Genomic DNA, 19,090 nt, shown 5'->3' on the forward strand with positions numbered 1-19,090 from the left:
CAGATCCCTTGAGAGACTAGACTGTTAGCAGTCTTGAAAAAAGATAGTTTTTCTTTGTTATGACCAGTGATCTCTGGGTTTTAAATGTAGTTTTGCATTAAAGTCTTAAAAACATTTTATAATTATCTCTGGTCACTTTAAAAATAACTTTCTAATTTTCCCTTTAATCATATCTTTCAAATCTTTGTTAATAAGCACCTTAAAATTAAACATCTTATAAGATGACAAAGTTTCAGATATTAATCATTTATAATCAGGTATCAGTCATCTTATATAATTTATCTAAACTTGTGGAAATTGACATTTAAGATGACCATCATGATTTGAGAAACAGAAAAATAATTTTAGGTTATTGGGGGCCAATGCAATAGCACAGTGGGTAGGGTGTTTACCTTGCATACAGCCAATCCAGGTTTGATCTCTGGCATTTTATATGGTCCCCCAAGCACCATCAGGAATGATCAAAGCCAGGAGCAATGCCTGAGCACTGCTAGGTGTGGTCCAAAACCAAAATAAAATAAAATAATACTTTAGGTTGTCATGTGCAGCAAGATAAAGACATGGAAAACTGGGACAAATTTAAACATGGTTGCATGGATTTTTGTGTCAAATATATTTTACTGGAATGTTTAGCTCTGCTGCCTTTTTTTAATGAGATGGATAAATCTCTGGCGAACTGACAAAATAGAGAGCTTGTAAACTTAGTGTTGATAGTTGGGATATTAATTACTTCTGAGGTTCTTGACTGTTTTAATTAGGATGGGATTTGAAAATCTGACCTTTATCTTTGTAATCATATAAATATGCACCTTTTTAAAAAAATCATGAATTATTTAAGTGAAAGAGCACATGCATGTATCATTTGTGAATTAGAGCTCCAAAGTTGATGTTGCTTATCTCCAACATTAAGGCACATAAACTGAAGAGGAAAACCTGTTGGTTTTTTAATTTACAGGTCCTTTATTAGATGTAACTTGTTTCCTAAATTTTTACATCAAAACATGGAAGAAATGGCTGCAGATCCTCTCCCAAAGAAGATGAAAGATTCAGTGGTGAGACTTTTGTATTGTATTTGCAAAGTTCAGTTTTTTAGTGCAGATTTAGTTTATAGGACTTTGAAGGATTTAGTTCTGAAAAGACTTGCCTCGTGTTGCTTACACACAGACTGTTGAAGTACTACATTCATAGGACTTTACCTATTAGGGTTTCTTGAAAGTGGAAGCTGTATAACTATCTAGTTGATTCTCAGTTCACAGAAATTTGAATAAACCATATATGATCATTTTTACCCTTAAATAGCACCAAGCAACAGGAAAGCTCTGCTTGCTCAATAAATATTCTTGCAAACCATATTTCTGCTGTGCTCCATACAGTCATCTTTCTACATATTTTTGCCATGGTTTGGTTGAGTTCAGACTATTCTTTTCAGAATCTTTGGGTCAAGATTAAAATATGTACTGCCCATTTTATGAACTATTGGGTCTTGTATTTATTTCTGGGATTAGGGAAACTAAAGCAATCATATTGACTGGTGAACATGAGAGGAAAAGGAAAGAGAGAAGGGAGGGTAGAAGAAATTCATTGAATATAGAAGAATAATGTCTTTTAAGGTATCTTCAAATACCACTCAGCATGTATAACCTTTTCAGTGTCAAGTTCTAAATGCTGAATACTTTGAACAGCAATCTTTATTGGTTCTATAATTTCTCATTTAGTTCTGTGTTAAACTTGGAGCTATATGACCTTACTATGTGTCATTTGTCTTGGTCTCTATGGTACCAGTGCCTTGTGCATAGTAAATGCTCAGTTTATTCCATTTAGATGCTTCAAATTAGAGCCTATTATTTGAGACAATGTACAGGATTCGACCAACCATCTATATTAAATTAAAAAAATGCCTATGCAGTCCTTTGTCTCTTTGCAATCTCTATGCAAGTTAATTTTTAAGGTTATTTTGTGATCACAATGGAATTAAAGCACAAACCTCTTACTCTTAGCAAGGATGTGGTTTATGAAATTGAAAAGCAGGGATTCTTTTGGAAGCAGAATTCTAGTTGAGATGCTAGCAATTTAAGAAGAGCTAAAGGAAAAATGGTACTTCACGTTCTAAAAGTATCAATTATCTGAATTTATATCAAAAGACTTAGAGTGAGATTAAATTGACATTTACAATGACATAGCAGAACAAAATAAGAGAAAATAGGAGGGAAGTGTTCTAATTCTATAAAAACTGAAGTCTTTCGGACAGAACTGCAACTACCAAAGCCAGGCTGTAAGAAAAACCCAACACGAGAGCATAAAAGCCGGCTATCCTTTGCAAAAGCTGGCTCCCTGTGTGTGACACCAGGCGGGGAAAATCCGCGAAAGTACACCGGCCCAGTGGGGCTCAGCTGTGAAAGACTGTGAGTGTGACCTGTCTATGTCTGTCTACTGTCCTCTTGCGTGAAACTCTTGCGAGTGGGGCAAAAAGAGCCTCCAGAAACCTCGCTCGCCCAGACGCCATTTTCAGGGAGGGACTTCAGAGCATAAAAACCGGCTATCCTTTGCAAAAGCTGGCTCCCTGTGTGTGACACCAGGCGGGGAAAATCCGCGAAAGTACACCGGCCCAGTGGGGCTCAGCTGTGAAAGACTGTGAGTGTGACCTGTCTATGTCTGTCTACTGTCCTCTTGCGTGAAACTCTTGCGAGTGGGGCAAAAAGAGCCTCCAGAAACCTCGCTCGCCCAGACGCCATTTTCAGGGAGGGACTTCAGAGCATAAAAACCGGCTATCCTTTGCAAAAGCTGGCTCCCTGTGTGTGACACCAGGCGGGGAAAATCCGCGAAAGTACACCGGCCCAGTGGGGCTCAGCTGTGAAAGACTGTGAGTGTGACCTGTCTATGTCTATCTACTGTCCTCTTGCGTGAAACTCTTGCGAGTGGGGCAAAAAGAGGCTCAGAGGAGCACGGCCGCTCCGCTTCGCTACGCGGCCGTGCACTCTTTCTAAGGAAAGAACTCCATTGCAACAAGAAGGAAAAATCACACTAAGAACGGCGTTATATCACAGAAGCAAACATTTCTCTCTGGACTGTCTTCTCTGTTACATGCTCGGGCCTAAGATTTGACCCAGTGTGAGGCTTCATCCACGGAGGACTCCCCTCCCTTAGAGGCAAGTCAGCCCATCCAGAAAGGGAGGAGCCAGAGGAGTGTGCTGCCTACATCATATAGACAATGAATACCACTACAACACGTAGAAAAACCCACAATACAAATGTGACAATGGGGAAACAGCGCAGGCCAGCATCAGACATAGAGAATGAAGATGACAATTCTGAGGACCAGATAATGACTGAACAACTAATCAACCTCTCAGATAAGGACTTTAGACTAGCAATATGGAAGGTGCTCAACAGACTCCAAGAAACCATGGATCGAGTTGAACAGAACACTAATAAGAACCAAGAAAATATGAAGGCAGAAATGACAAAACTCCAAACTGAAATAACATGTCAACTAACAGGCCTGAAAAACTCAGTAAACGAAGTGAATGACAAAATGGATAAGCTCTGGGACAGGGTATCAGAAGCTGAGAATAGACTTGGTGCTGTGGAAGATGAGATACATAACAATTCCATACAGCAGGAGAGATTGGACAAAAAACTTAAAGCAAATGAGCAGACAATGGAAAAATTAGTCAAAGAATGGGAACAGACGAAAATAGAAGTCTATGATAAGATCAACAGAAACAACTTAAGAATCATTGGAGTCCCAGAGACCCAGGAAGAAAATTTCCAGGAAGAATCAATGGTCAAGAACATCATTAAAGAGAAACTTCCAGAGCTAAAGAATATATGTGATCAAATCCTGCATGCCCGAAGAGTACCAACCAAAAGAGACCCCAGAAAAACCACCCCAAGACACATCCTAGTCACAATGACAAATCCCACAGATAGAGACAGAATTCTGAAAACAGCAAGATCAAAAGGGGAAATCATGTTCAAGCAAGCTTCCCTGAGATTTACAGCAGACCTGTCACCAGAAACGCTCAATGCCAGAAAGCAGTGGTGGGATATTGTGACAAGACTGAATGAAATGAATGCTTCACCCAGAATACTATACCCAGCAAAACTCACTTTCCGGTTTGATGGAAGAATACATGGTTTCACAGACAAAAAACAGCTCAGAAACTTCACAGACACAAAACCAGTCTTAAGAGAAAAACTGAAAGACCTAATCTAAGACAAGACTACCCAAAAGACACACCAAATTTTGAAATAAAGATGGCGTTAAATCCCAGGACAATTCTTTCTCTCAACGTCAATGGACTAAATGCACCAGTTAAGAGACACAGAGTGGCTAAATGGATCAAAAAACTCAATCCAACCTTCTGCTGCCTACAAGAAACGCACCTGAATAGTCAGAACAAACATAGACTCAAAATAAAAGGCTGGAGAAAAGTTATCCAAGCAAACAACACCCATAAAAAAGCTGGAGTGGCCATACTAATATCAGATAATGCAAACTTTATACTCAGGAAGGTTGTAAGGGACAAAGACGGACATTTTATATTAATCAAGGGGTACGTAGAGCAGGAAGAATTCACTCTCCTGAACATATATGCACCGAATGAGGGGCCAGCAAAATATTTAATACAACTGCTGACAAATCTGAAAAATAATATCAACAACAACACAATAATTGTGGGGGACCTAAACACGGCTTTGTCAACACTGGACAGGTCAACCAGACTGAAATCCAACAAGAATATACTAGACCTGAGGAGAGAAATGGAAGAAAGAGGCCTAGTGGATATATATAGGACACTCCATCCCCAGAAACCTGGATACACATTCTTCTCCAATGTACATGGGACATTCTCCAGGATAGACTACATGCTGGCACATAAAACATACCTCCATAAGATCAAGAGGATAGAAATTTTGCAGACTACCTTCGCTGACCACAAGGCTCTGAAATTATTTGTGAACTCCAAAGGGACTCAGAAGAAACACTTTAACACCTGGAAGTTAAACAGCCTCATGCTCAATAACCAGTGGGTCCGAGATGAAATCAAGGAGGAAATAAAAAGGTTCCTGGAAACAAATGACAATAAAGACACAAACTCTCAGAACTTATGGGACACAGCAAAAGCAGTACTGAGAGGAAAATTTATAGCTTTGCAAGCACACATCAGGAAGGAAGAAGGAGCTTACCTGAGTAGCTTAATGACACAGCTAATAGAACTAGAAAATGCTCAACAAAAGGACCCAAGAACAGGAAGACAGAAGGAAATAACAAAGCTGAGAGCAGAAATCAACGAAGTGGAAACTCAAAAAACAATCCGAAAGATCAACGAAAGCAGAAGTTGGTTCTTTGAAAAAATAAACAAGATTGATAGACCACTGGCAAACCTAACAAAGAAAGAGAGAGAGAGAAACTTGATAACTCGTATCAGGAATGAAAAAGGAGAGATCACTACTGATATGACAGAGATTCAAAGGGTAATCAGAAACTACTTTGAAAAACTCTACGCCACTAAAAATGAGAACCTGGAAGAAATGGATAAATTCTTGGACTCTTATAATCTTCCACGGTTGAAGGAAGAGGATGTAGCATATCTAAACACCCCCATCACCATTGATGAAATTAAAACAGTAATCAAATGTCTGCCGAAAAACAAAAGCCCAGGTCCAGATGGATTCACTAATGAATTCTATCAAACTTTCCAAGAGGAACTACTGCCAATCTTGGCAAGACTCTTTCATGAAATTGAACAAACAGAAACACTTCCAAATAGCTTTTATGAAGCCAACATCACCTTGATACCTAAACCAGACAGAGACGCTACCAAAAAAGAAAATTACAGACCAATATCACTGATGAATGCAGATGCAAAGATCCTCAACAAAATCCTGGCAAATAGGATTCAATGCCTCATTAAGAAGATCATCCACTACGATCAAGTAGGTTTCATCCCAGGAATGCAAGGCTGGTTTAACATCCGTAAATCTATCAACATAATACACAACATCAATAACAAGAAAAATAAAAACCACATGATCATATCAATAGATGCAGAGAAAGCATTTGATAAGGTCCAACACCCATTCTTGATCAAAACTCTCAGCAAGATGGGAATGGAGGGAACCTTTCTCAATATAGTGAAGGCCATCTACCACAAGCCAGTGGCAAATATTATCCTCAATGGAGAAAAACTGAAAGCCTTCCCTCTAAATTCTGGCACAAGACAAGGCTGTCCTCTCTCACCACTCCTATTCAACATAGCACTGGAAGTACTTGCTATAGCGATTAGGCAAGAAAAGGATATCAAGGGAATCCAGATAGGAAAGGAAGAAGTCAAGCTCTCACTGTTTGCAGATGACATGATACTCTACTTAGAAAACCCTAAAGACTCTATCAAAAAGCTTCTAGAAACAATAGACTCATATAGCAAGGTGGCAGGCTACAAAATTAACACACAAAAATCAATGGCCTTTCTATACACCAACAGTAATAAAGAAGAAATGGACATTAAGAAAACAACCCCATTCACAATAGTACCACACAAACTCAAATATCTTGGAATCAACTTGACTAAATATGTGAAGGACCTATACAAAGAAAACTATAAAACTCTGCTCCAAGAAATAAGAGAGGACACACGGAAATGGAAACACATACCCTGCTCATGGATTGGCAGGATTAACATCATCAAAATGTCAATACTCCCCAAGGCATTATACAGATTTAATGCCATACCTCTAAAGATACCCATGACATTCTTCAAAGAAGTGGATCAGACACTTTTGAAATTCATTTGGAACAATAAACACCCTCGAATAGCTAAAGCAATCATTGGGAAAAAGAATATGGGAGGAATTACTTTTCCCAACTTTAAACTGTACTACAAAGCAACAGTTATCAAAACAGCATGGTATTGGAATAAGGATAGGTCCTCAGATCAGTGGAATAGGCTTGAATACTCAGAAAATGTTCCCCAGAGATACAACCATCTAATTTTTGATAAAGGAGCAGGAAATCCTAAATGGAGCAGGGAAAGCCTCTTCAACAAGTGGTGTTGGCACAATTGGATAGCCACTTGCAAAAAATTAAACTTAGACCCCCAGCTAACATCATGTACAAAGGTAATATCCAAATGGATTAAAGACCTCGATATCAGCCCCAAAACCATAAGATATATAGAACAGCACATAGGCAAAACACTACAGGACATTACAGGCATCTTCAAGGAGGAAACTGCACTCTCCAAGCAAGTGAAAGCAGAGATTAACAGATGGGAATATATCAAGCTGAGAAGCTTCTGCACCTCAAAGGAAATAGTGCCCAGGATACAAGAGCCACCCACTGAGTGGGAGAAACTATTCACCCAATACCCATCAGATAAGGGGCTAATCTCCAAAATATACAAGGCACTGACAGAACTTTACAAGAAAAAAACATCTAACCCCATCAAAAAATGGGGAGAAGAAATGGACAGACACTTTGACAATGAAGAAATACGCATGGCCAAAAGACACATGAAAAAATGTTCCACATCACTAATCATCAGGGAGATGCAAATCAAAACAACGATGAGATACCACCTCACACCCCAGAGAATGGCACACATCACAAAGAATGAGAATAAACAGTGTTGGCGGGGATGTGGAGAGAAAGGAACTCTTATCCACTGCTGGTGGGAATGCTGTCTAGTTCAACCTTTATGGAAAGCGATATGGAGATTCCTCCAAAAACTGGAAATCGAGCTCCCATACGATCCAGCTATACCACTCCTAGGAATATACCCTAGGAACACAAAAATACAATACAAAAACCCCTTCCTTACACCTATATTCATTGCAGCTCTATTTACCATAGCAAGACTCTGGAAACAACCAAGATGCCCTTCAACAGATGAATGGCTAAAGAAACTGTGGTACATATACACAATGGAATATTATGCAGCTGTCAGGAGAGATGAAGTCATGAAATTTTCCTATACATGGATGTACATGGAATCTATTATGCTGAGTGAAATAAGTCAGAGAGAGAGAGAAAAACGCAGAATGGTCTCACTCATCTATGGGTTTTAAGAAAAATGAAAGACACCCTTGTAATAATAATTTTCAGACACAAAAGAGAAAAGAGCTGGAAGTTCCAGCTCACCTCAGGAAGCTCACCACAAAGAGTGATGAGTTTAGTTAGAGAAATAACTACATTTTGAACTGTCCTAATATTGAGAATGTATGAGGGAAATGTAGAGCCTGTTTAGGGTACAGGCGGGGGTTGGGTGGGGAGGAGGGTGATTTGGGACTTGGGTGATGGGAATGTTGCACTGGTGATGGGTGGTGTTCCTTTTATGACTGAAACCCAAACACAATCATGTATGTAATCAAGGTGTTTAAATAAAAAAAAAAAAAAAAAAAAAAAAAAAAAAAATAAAAAAAAAAAAAAAAAAAAGAAAAACCCAACACAAAAAAAAAAAAAAAAAAAAAAAAAAAAACTGAAGTCTTTCAAAGCCTACCTAAAATATTGCCCATGGAGAGCTAAGAAAATCTGTCCCCCAAAATGTCTCTTGATTTCTTGACTGATGATGGTATGGCAAAATATGATTTATTGTAGCATAAATAAAGTATGAACTACACAGATATAAATAATTTGCCTAGCAGACACTGACAGCATTTCATTAGTATAATGAGATGTGATGGCTTAGGTATTGCATGACTTGTTTTAATATGCTTTGAAATGCTCTGCTGTGTAGTCCACATAACTTGTAGGTGATTTAATTTGGTCTGTGTGTGTTCATTTCTCTGAAGTCTTCCAGTCTAATTATAATATTTTAATGGTATTATCAGATTCTGCTTTTACAGTTTGACATGTAATGCTGCCATAATGTGCTATAGCTTAAGTACCAAATTTCCCTTCTGTTATCTCTTATTTTGCCTTTTTATGTCTCTCTTTGGACTGCTTGCTTATTGGTCTGTCCTTAAATTTAGCTTGTATGAAAAGTCCCTCATGAACCTCATTAGATCACAGCTATCAAATTCTTCTTCTTTTTTATTCCTTTGACTTCTTATTGAACCTGGGCTTTCAGAATAACAAAATCATCCACCAAAACCATTATATTCAGGGAAACCATAGATTGTACCTTCTAGGACATTAAAACAGAAACAGAAGCCTGAGCTTCAGCACTGTTTATACTTTTCTATATGAATAACATGAGTTGTATATATAATTTTTATTAACCAATATTTAATAAATAAAAAATAATATCTTATAAATTAAATTTTCCATTAGTGGTTGAACACATTAGTGTTCTTTTTATATACCTTACTAGCAAAAATTTTATTATTAACCTTCATTTATTCTCATCATTTTCAACCTGCTTTTTTATCATATTCTTAGAGAAAAATTTTTTTTCATATATTTACCTAAATTTTATCTATGAAAAACTAGCAACTTTTTCTTAACTACTAATCACATTGACTACTAGATTTTTTTATTTCAGTGATGTCTAAGTCATTTGATTGCGTAATGTTGGGACGCCAGGGATCCAACTGAAGTCCGTCCTAAATCAGCTGCATGCAAGACCAACGAATGCCCTACCGCTGTGCTATCGCTCTAGCCCCTGGAGTAGGATTCCTTAATCTTTTTTTAGGATCAGAGCATAAAGGGCTACCTAAAATGCCACTGTAGTTTTAAAATTTGAATATACTAAATTTTAATATAAACATTCATTAAATCATCATTAAGAAGCATATGTAGCATTAATGTAATTGCATATATACATTTAAAATTTCTGGCTAGTAGGCCTCAAAAAGATAAAAATCAAATCATATTACTATATGTAGATAGAAGACACAATAATTTTTACTAAAATTGACTATGATCCATGAGATACTCCATTAAAAAGGTCTAGGCATAAGCAAGTTTAGAAAAATGAAAGCACCCTAACTGGAGCAACAGCACAGCATTAGGGCATTTGCCTTGCACGCGGTTTACCCAAGATGGACCTTGGTTTTATCCCCAGTGTCCCATATGGTCCCCCAAGCCAGGAGTGATTTCTGAGCGCATAGACAGGAGTAACCCTTGAGCATCACTGAGTGTGGCCCAACCTCCCAAAGAAATAACTGTAGAAATTATGATTAAGATTATGTTTATGATTATCAGAGCCAAGGTCAAAGTGATGGTACAGCTGGTAAGGCATATTTGCCTTGCATGCAGCTGGCATGGGTTGGATCCCTGGCATCCAATATTGCCTTACCTCTAGCACTACTGCTCTGGCTCCTAGATTATTTCTTTCAAGTATTGCACCTTGACTTAGAGTGACTTCCTCTTGGGTCTAATCCTTATTATACAATTCTTTTCATGTCAATGGTCAAGAGCCCACCTTCCATGGGAATTTCCCACTGAATTCAACGTTGAAAAACTGTAAAGTAGCTTCTTTTTCAGTCTCTCATCTCCTTGTTTCTCTCTATTCTTTCTCTTTTTTTCTCTCTTCCTTCTTTCTTTCATCTCTTTTTTTCTTTTAAACCTAAGATTGTATTTATGCAAGGCATGAGTTTTACCAACAAAGTTACATCCCTGACCCCTATGTAAAACATTCATTATATAATCTTCTGTATTACTAGCATTCTTTCCTCTAATTTTCCTTTGTGTTCCATAGAGTTTACTAAAATCACAATTTTTCATGAGTTAAAATGATTAGTAGGTTATTGAGATGTCGTTTCTGCATAGGTATATATTATTCATCTATATTTATAGCTATATCTGTATAACTATATACTTTAGAAATGACCTTTATCCAATATGATTGATGAATTGAAATGTAAAATCTGGAGCCTGAGAGAGAGTACAACAGATAAAGCACTTGTCTTTGCATGTGGCTGACCCAGGTTCAATCCTCTGCATCTCAGATGGTTTCATAGGAATAATTCTCAGGGATTTATTCTAGGAATTATTCTCTATTCGCAGGGGTCCTCAAACTTTTTAAACAGGGGGCCAGTTCACTGTCCCTCAGACCATTGGAGGATCTGACTATAGTAAAAACAAAACTTATGAACAAATTCTTATGCACACTGCATATATCTTATTTTGCAATGAAGAAACAAAACAGATACAAATACAACATGTGGCCCATGGGCCATAGTTTGAGGACCACTGCTCTAGTGTAAAGGCAGAAGTAATCCCTAATAACAACCAGCTGGCCCCAAAACAAAAGTAGTATTTAATTAATTAAAATAAAATATAAAATATGTTCTGGGCATAATTTTTAAGTAAAATGTGTATGAGGATTTTGTTTGGCTTATACAGGTTTTTTGCATGTTAAAATATGTTACCCTAAAAGTAAAGATTTTTAATAGTTTACACTCTTTTACCATAAATAGAACTTTCTCAGTCTAATTTGTTTAGAGAAAAAATGAGCCTCTAATTCATGTAGAAAGTCTTTGTTCTTGGGGCCAGAGTGGTGGTGCAAGCGGTAGGGCATCTGCCTTGCATGCGCTAACCTAGAACGGACCGAGGTTCGACCTGTGGTGTCCCATATGGTCCCCCAAGCCAGGAGCAATTTCTGAGCGCATAGCCAGGAGTAAACTCTGAGCATCACTGGGTGTGACCCAAAAAGAAAAAGAAAGTCTGTTCTTTCAATAGTTTGCAGATACATATTAAGTACAGGATGCAATACCTTTCTTCACCATTTACTCATTGTTCCTAATAGTCCTCAAATAGAAGATAGTGAATTCCATCTAGTGTGAACTTTGGGATATATATTTCATACTGAAAGAGTACCTTATTCAGGGCAGCATTCTGTCAGCTGATTTACCTGGTGACAATAAAATTCTGAGAGAAACAAAGGAGTAAATTTTATGACTACTTTTCTCTTTACAGAAGGAGATCTTAAGATCGGACCTCATTATCTGCTCAGTGGCTGCTGTTTTGTCATTTGCAGTCAGTGCCAGTACTGTGTTCCTGTCCTTGCGCGTAAGTATCATTTATTATGACTCTTCCCACTGTTTCCTTAACTCCCACTGGGAGTTTCAGAGTATTGCTAGGATAATAAGCCCAAGGAAAAACCAGTTTTCAGTTGAAAGTTCTTAAGGGTAAGTCCATATGTCATTGTCCATGTACTATGTGCCTTGTGGTCAAGGTAAGATTTGGTTCACATAACATATTTGCATCTTTTATTAAATAACTCCACCCTGAGAGTTGTTCTGTTTGCAAGTGCAGTAACACATCTCCTGGAATCTTCTGTAATAACAGTCAGTAGTCACAAAGTAGGTTAACTTCACTGAGAAAGAAGAAAGAATCACACAACCCTCAGGAATGTGATGGTCATTGAACATTTTCAGTTAGAAACACAAAAGTAGAGCATTCAGATGAGATTTCTCACTTAAATTCATAGATAAAGTTGATATCATGGTACAAAATAATTGTGCTTTTTTGATATAGATTAAACAGAATATTTCACAATGTCTTGCAAATTAAGTAGAAAATTATGTGTCCTTTTAATGAGGAAAAATCTGCTAAGTAAATTTGTTATTTCTCTTCCTTTTTTTTTTTATTTGGTTTTTGGGCCACACCTGGTGGTGCTCAGGGGTTACTCCTGGCTATCTGCTCAGAAATAGCTCCTGGCAGGCACGGGGGACCATATGGGACACCGGGATTCGAACCAACCACCTTTGGTCCTGGATTGGCTGCTTGCTTGCTTCATGATCCATTTGTCTGTTGCTGGAAATCTAGGTTGATTCCAACTCTTAGCTATTGTACAGAGTGCTGCAGTAAATAATGGTGTGCATACATCCTTTTGGATGAGTGTTTTTCTGTTCTGGGGATAGATACCCAAAAATGGGATTGCTGTGCTATCTCTCCGGGCCCTATTTATCTTCTTTTAACTGAAAAAATTATTCCAAGAGACAGATTTCCCATAACCTCTGAACCTTCATGGGCCAGTTCACTACCTCTATTACCATTCTTAGCAGTTCTTATAACAGAAATGGATTTCAACTCATTTGAAAAAAGTTTAGAGGCTTGAAATGAGAGGTGAATTTCATAATTTTTAAGGAGGAAAAGGGAAGGGTGACAATAGTGTTTTATACTAGTCATGTGAATCCCTACTATTCTTGCAAGCTAAATAATGAGATTTCCCCTTCTTTTATCACAGCCGTTTCTCAGCATTGTGTTGTTTGCCATTGCTGGCACAGTGGGATTTGTCACCCATTACATGCTTCCTCAGCTTCGAAAGCACCATCCATGGATGTGGATTTCACACCCAGTTCTTAAAAATAGAGAGTATCAGCAACGGGAAGTGACAGGTTAGTGATATATGCTTTAAAAAACAAGTTATTGGTGGTGGAAAGGAACTGTTAAGGTATATGCCAACCCAGATTCAATCCATGACATTGCATATAGTAACCTAAGGATCACAGATGCAACTGCACAAGTGGTCTGGAACCCCAGCATTGCAGGGCCCCAGTTGCACCATTTCCCACTACAGCCCGACTACTGTTTGGGAACCCTCCTTCCAAAAGTATTGGTTGGCTTCATATTTTTTTACTTTTCTTCTTTTCTTTTCTTTTCTATTTTTCTTGGTATTTGGGCCACATCCATTGACATTCGGGGTTACTTCTGGCTATGTGCTCAAAAATTGCTCCTGGTTCAGGGGACCACATGGGATGCTGGGGGCTGAACCAGGTCCATCCTGGGTCAGCCACATGTAAGGCAAATGCCCCACCACTGTGCCATCACTCTGGTCCCTATTTTATTTTACTTTTAAAAAATATTTATTAAAGTAGTATGATTTACAAAATTGTTAATGATATTTTCCCATGCACATAACTCTAGCACCATACTCATAACTAGTGTACCCTTCTCTCTCCCCCTAGGATCCCAATGCACTTATTTTTTAATACCCACTCTAACTTTTCTAACTTAGTTATTTGAATCAGGTCACCCATTGTGTGTATGGTCTTTGGTCCATTGTTGCTACTTTGCTATGATCTTTAAGTCCCACATATGGGAGCAATCATTTTGTATACTTCTTTTCTGACTTCATTCAGCATAATATCCTCTAATTCCATTCATAATTGGCATACGTTAAATTGGGATGCATGAACCACAGTGTGCATGTCCTCAATGCCACAGAACTTTACACTTGAACTGGCTTATGCAGTATTAAAAATTTAACCACATTTTTATGATTAACTTCCATTATACAATATTATTCCCAGAACAAAAATGTTGAATTCTAAGATGATTTATGAAAATAACAATTGGTTACTATTATTAAAGAAAAATGAATTTATAACATTAAGACCTAAAAGTTATGCTGGGGCCAAGGATGTTGAGACAACTCCCATTTAAACCATTGCATTTCTTTATACAGTTATTCTAAATAAAATATAAAGTTGTTGCAAGTCAGCCCCTGAAGAGGTTGACTGATGGAGGGATGGAGGATGAGGTCTTTCCCCTTCAGCTCGAAGCACGCGTCTGCCACCCTGTCCAGCCGACAGTTATGAGGTGAAACAGCGGGTAAACAGCTCGCAGTCAGGCTTGTGGAAATATTAGCTTTATTTGGTGGACAAGACTGAAGTCAAAGCCTCAGCATCAGTTCCTGCCAAAAGTCCCTCGCCTTCCACAGACCTTTGTTTTTATTCCCCAGAATCAGGTACCACCCAACGGTGGGATCAGATACCACCCAATGGTGGAAGCAGAATCAGGTACTACCTTAGGGTGGGGGCAGAATGCCAGGTCACACCCTAGGGTAGGGCACAATCACGATAGGTTAGGGTCAGTAACATAATAATCCCCTAAAATATTTACATACACAACAATTCCCCCATTTGTTTTTAGTAAACAAACAATATTGTCTACAAGTATTAAAGGAAAAACTAGTCAATAATAAAAGAGCGGCTGTTTGCATAAGCGCATCACAGGAAAATGTAAAGAAAAACTTCTAACCTAAACACAGGGTGTCTAAAACCAGAAACTTGTATCAAGGAATCAACTACAAGCTCCTGAGAAGATAAATCTAAGATGTACAGAGATCCTTCGAAGAGATGCCAGAAAGGTTGTGTAGCAGGCAAGAAGAAGTACCTTTTCTTTATTTTTTGTTGTTGCTTTTGTTGGCTTTTGGGTCACACCTGGTAGTGCTCAGGAGTTACTCCTGGCTCCATGCTCAGAAATTGCTCCTGGCAGATACCGGCATTCGAACCAATGACCTGCATGAAAGGCAAACCTCTTATCTCCACGCTATCTCTCCAGCCCCATTTTCATTCAAGTCCAGCTAGACCAGAAAGCCCATCTTTGAAGTTATTGAATTAGGCCCTTATTTTGGAGGAAGAAGCATATACCCCCTGCACAGTGGGGGGCCACTGCAATGATGATCAATAGGCTTCTGAACTTAATCCAAGTTCTTAATCCAGGCTGAGGTCCATATGATGTCCGAAATTGATGTACCAATTAGGTCGATTATTTATAGATGGGAGCTTAACTCACAAACCAAAACAAAATGTTTAAGGCAGAGACCCTCCCTGTGTAAATAAACAACTTGAGGATCCATCCAAAATGAATGGAACCTCCTATAAACCTAGTATTTTGCCTATGATGAGCCCACACAAAAAGCCCTGGGACCTGACAAAAATATCATTTAGGAAATTATAGACAATAACATCTAACCTTATTGTTATTAGGTTAACTTAAAGTCAAGAAAGCTAAACCCTAATGTAATACAACATCAACTCCTAAGATTAAAAACTAAAATAGAAAAACATTAATTACAATAGTCAAAAGAAGTGTAGTACCAAATATAAATTCAAAGGATTACAATTATAAGAAAAATACAAAAGGTGAAATTTCTACAGAGTCCAATATCAATCTGTAAAGATGAGGAGTCTGGAACTCCAAAAAGACCGGCCAAAGACACTTGATGGGTCTGGAAAAGCGAGTTGAAGCCATCATGAGTTGGTTGGGCTTCTGCATTTTCTTTGGGATCGGTGCAGTCTTGGGGTAGCCATTGTAGAGATGGTCAGCAATAGCACTGTATATGTGGATGGAAAACCAGAGATTCAGATAACAGTTTAACTGGGATCGAGAGATTGTGGGTCTTATCCATGGATCTTTTTTCTGGGGTTTCATTGTGACACAAATTCCAGGTGGCTTCATTTTCTTTTTTTTTTTTTATTTATTTTTTATTTTTTTTTGTGGCTTCATTTTCAACAAGTTTGCAGCAAACGTGGTACAAAACTCCAACAGTCACGGATTTCTTCCTCGGGCCGAGATCAGGAGGCTTGTAATTGTGGGTGAAGGAGATGAGTTGTACATGTGAAGGGAATCCTGAGAATTAAATGTTAAGAATTAGGAAGGAAGGATAAGGAAGACATAATTGGGGAAGATAAAGTTAGGAAGAAAGATAAAGTTAGGAAAAAGGGAACTATATACAAAATATGCAAAACAGACACTGAACAAGACATACAAATACAGACTTCACAAAAAATATGGCCATAACACTCATTCATACCAAAAAATATTTGTTGGAAAGGATCCAAAATAGAGCAAAAGAAAAGAGAATTCAGCTGAATGAACTAAAAGCGCTTTTATCTTTTTTTTCTATCTTAATTTAATGCAATATCTTCTACTTCCATTTATGTTTCAGCATATTGCATGATTGCATCATTTCTTACAGCTATGAAGTATTCCAGTGTATATATATGCCACATCTTCATGATCCATTTGTCTGTTGTTGGAAATCTAGGTTGATTCCAACTCTTAGCTATTGTACAGAGTGCTGCAGTAAATAATGGTGTGCATACATCCTTTTGGATGAGTGTTTTTCTGTTCTGGGGAGAGATACCCAAAAATGGGATTTCTGGGTCATGTGGCTGTTCAATTCAGTTTTCTGAGAAATCCTCCATACTGTTGTTTGTAGGGATTGGACCATTGGACCAGGCAGCATTCCCATCAGCAGTGGATGGGAGTCTTTTTTTTCACCACATCCCACCAACACTGTTTTTTTTCTAATATTTTTATATTTTCCATCCTCACTGAGTTAACCAGTGATTTTCTTCAATTGTTTGAATACTTACTATAGACAGGGTACCATAATATGTGTGACATAATTATGACATCATAAAATGATGGCTAACACAAGCTTGTATGCCTGCCTAGTAGACAACAGATTGATCTATCATTACATAGATAACTGCAATTCTTGAAGTCCAGTGTGTTGGCTGCCCTCCTAAAGAGCCCCAATATCAATTCGACCAGCAAGGGGGACATCAGGAACTCAGGGGACTTGAAAGCTTTTCCAGCAACAGAGATTGTTGTTGTTCTAACAGAGGTTAGAAGGATGGAAAGACCCTTGCTGCTGTGTAGGAGCACACACATAGACACAGTGGCAGTTCTGTCAGAGCAGTCCCATTTTTAATGAGTATAGCAGGGGATTAATTAGGGTACAGGCAACCAAAGCTGGCCAAAGGGGTAATTCCTAAAAGGACAATGTCAGTTGAGGTTGTTAGATTTTAAAGGAATCAGCATACCTTCTATATCTTTTAGGTATGTCCTGTTTTTCTAAGTGGTTGGCACAGTAGGCTAACATCCTGTTTTTGTAAAAATGTCAGGACGAGACTCACAACCTGTGCCTTTCCCTTATCATGGTTAAGTTTTATCAGAGCACATTATTTTACTGAGTAAGGGTGGGGGCAGGAGATGCAAGACTAACATCCCATTCTTTTTGCTCATCAGGGGTGAGGGCTGGAGATGCAAGGCTCAGGGTGCAACACAGTGAAGAAAATTTTCAGCAAGTTAGGAGAATCTATAACTATCTAAGTTAGATCTAAAAGAAGTAAAAGGGCTTCTGTGACGTGAATGTGAAAACCTCTATAGTACAGAAACTTCCATGTAAATGGACTTTTGTAAGGCAGTGACTTTTTAAATTGAGGCCTCATGGATAAAGAGGGGGTTACTGCTTAAAAGTGAAGAAAACAGATTCCAGCTGTAAAAGAAAGCATGAGTAAATGCTGAGTCAGTTTATTTAAGAATTGAAAAATATCACAAACCAGAAGATATGGTCTTGAACTGCAGAGTGACATGATATGTTTTACATTTCAGAATGATCACTTTCATGCTACTGGTTTTGAAATGAAGCTTGTTTCTTGCAGAATAAATAAATAATTATCTGTAAACATTTTATTGCTAAGAACTTTTCAGTCTGAGATTTAGTCCAGCAATAAAGATGAGAATTTGAAATATTTATATAAGAAATCAATTGTCTTTAATAAAGAGGTGCCTCAAGGTAACTAACTGAATGGCACTGCATCCATCTCAAAATGTTTGCAAGCATGTTTTGTCTGGATAGAATATAAAGCCTTGTATCCTTGAGACTTGAAATTTTTTTTTTTTTTTTTTGGTTTTTGGGCCACACCTGGCATTGCTCAGGTGCTACTCCTGGCTGTTTGCTCAGAAATAGCTCCTGGCAGGCACGGGGGACCATATGGGACACCGGGATTCAAACCAACCACCTTAGGTCCTGGATCGGCTGCTTGCAAGGCAAACACCGCTGTGCTATCTCTCCAGACCCGAGACTTGACTTTTTGATTAACTTTTTATTATTGAAAAAGATTTATTTTAGTAGCATAGCAATCTAAATAAAAAAAAAACAACCTTAAAAGACTTTGAGATTTTAAAGTATTCAGTCATAACAAGTCATATATAGACTTGTAAGTGGCATAATTAGTTTGCCTCAAGGGACTAACATTTCAGGGTAAAGAGAAATAATAATGTTAAGGTAATGTCTTTTTATGATCTCTTTCATATTCAGGATAGTACGGAAAAGCAGTTACAAAATATAATTGCAAAGATTTTCTTTTAACTGCCTTTGTATGACTACTGAAATAATTTGGAGACTTGAGAAGTGTATTAATCATGCTTTATTACTTTTGAATTTTTTGTTAGATTTTCAGGGTCACTCCATAGAAAGGATTAAGTTTGGTGTTCACAATTCCAAATTTGAGATTAAGTACTTTTGTGTTAGTTTCCTCCTACATTATTATTATTAATCCGTTTATTTGTTCTGCCTCTACTTCAAATATAAAGATTAAAGTAGTTTCATTTTTCTGTTAA

General features: G+C 37.8%; 1 protein-coding gene across 1 annotated transcript in view; it reads left to right on the forward strand.

Annotated features, from left to right (window-relative positions):
- PCNX2 (pecanex 2) overlaps window positions 1-19,090 on the forward strand; it is a 328,287-nt gene that overhangs the window by 140,768 nt on the left and 168,429 nt on the right. Inside the window, exons 17-19 of the mRNA XM_049789037.1 lie at window positions 956-1,052; window positions 11,864-11,956; window positions 13,137-13,287. Of these exons, the coding sequence (XP_049644994.1) occupies window positions 956-1,052; window positions 11,864-11,956; window positions 13,137-13,287 (341 nt within the window). The remainder of the gene's footprint in view (window positions 1-955; window positions 1,053-11,863; window positions 11,957-13,136; window positions 13,288-19,090) is intronic.

Source organism: Suncus etruscus, chromosome 15 (genome assembly GCF_024139225.1).
Source record: "Suncus etruscus isolate mSunEtr1 chromosome 15, mSunEtr1.pri.cur, whole genome shotgun sequence".
In the NCBI taxonomy this organism is placed as follows: Eukaryota; Metazoa; Chordata; class Mammalia; order Eulipotyphla; family Soricidae; genus Suncus; species Suncus etruscus.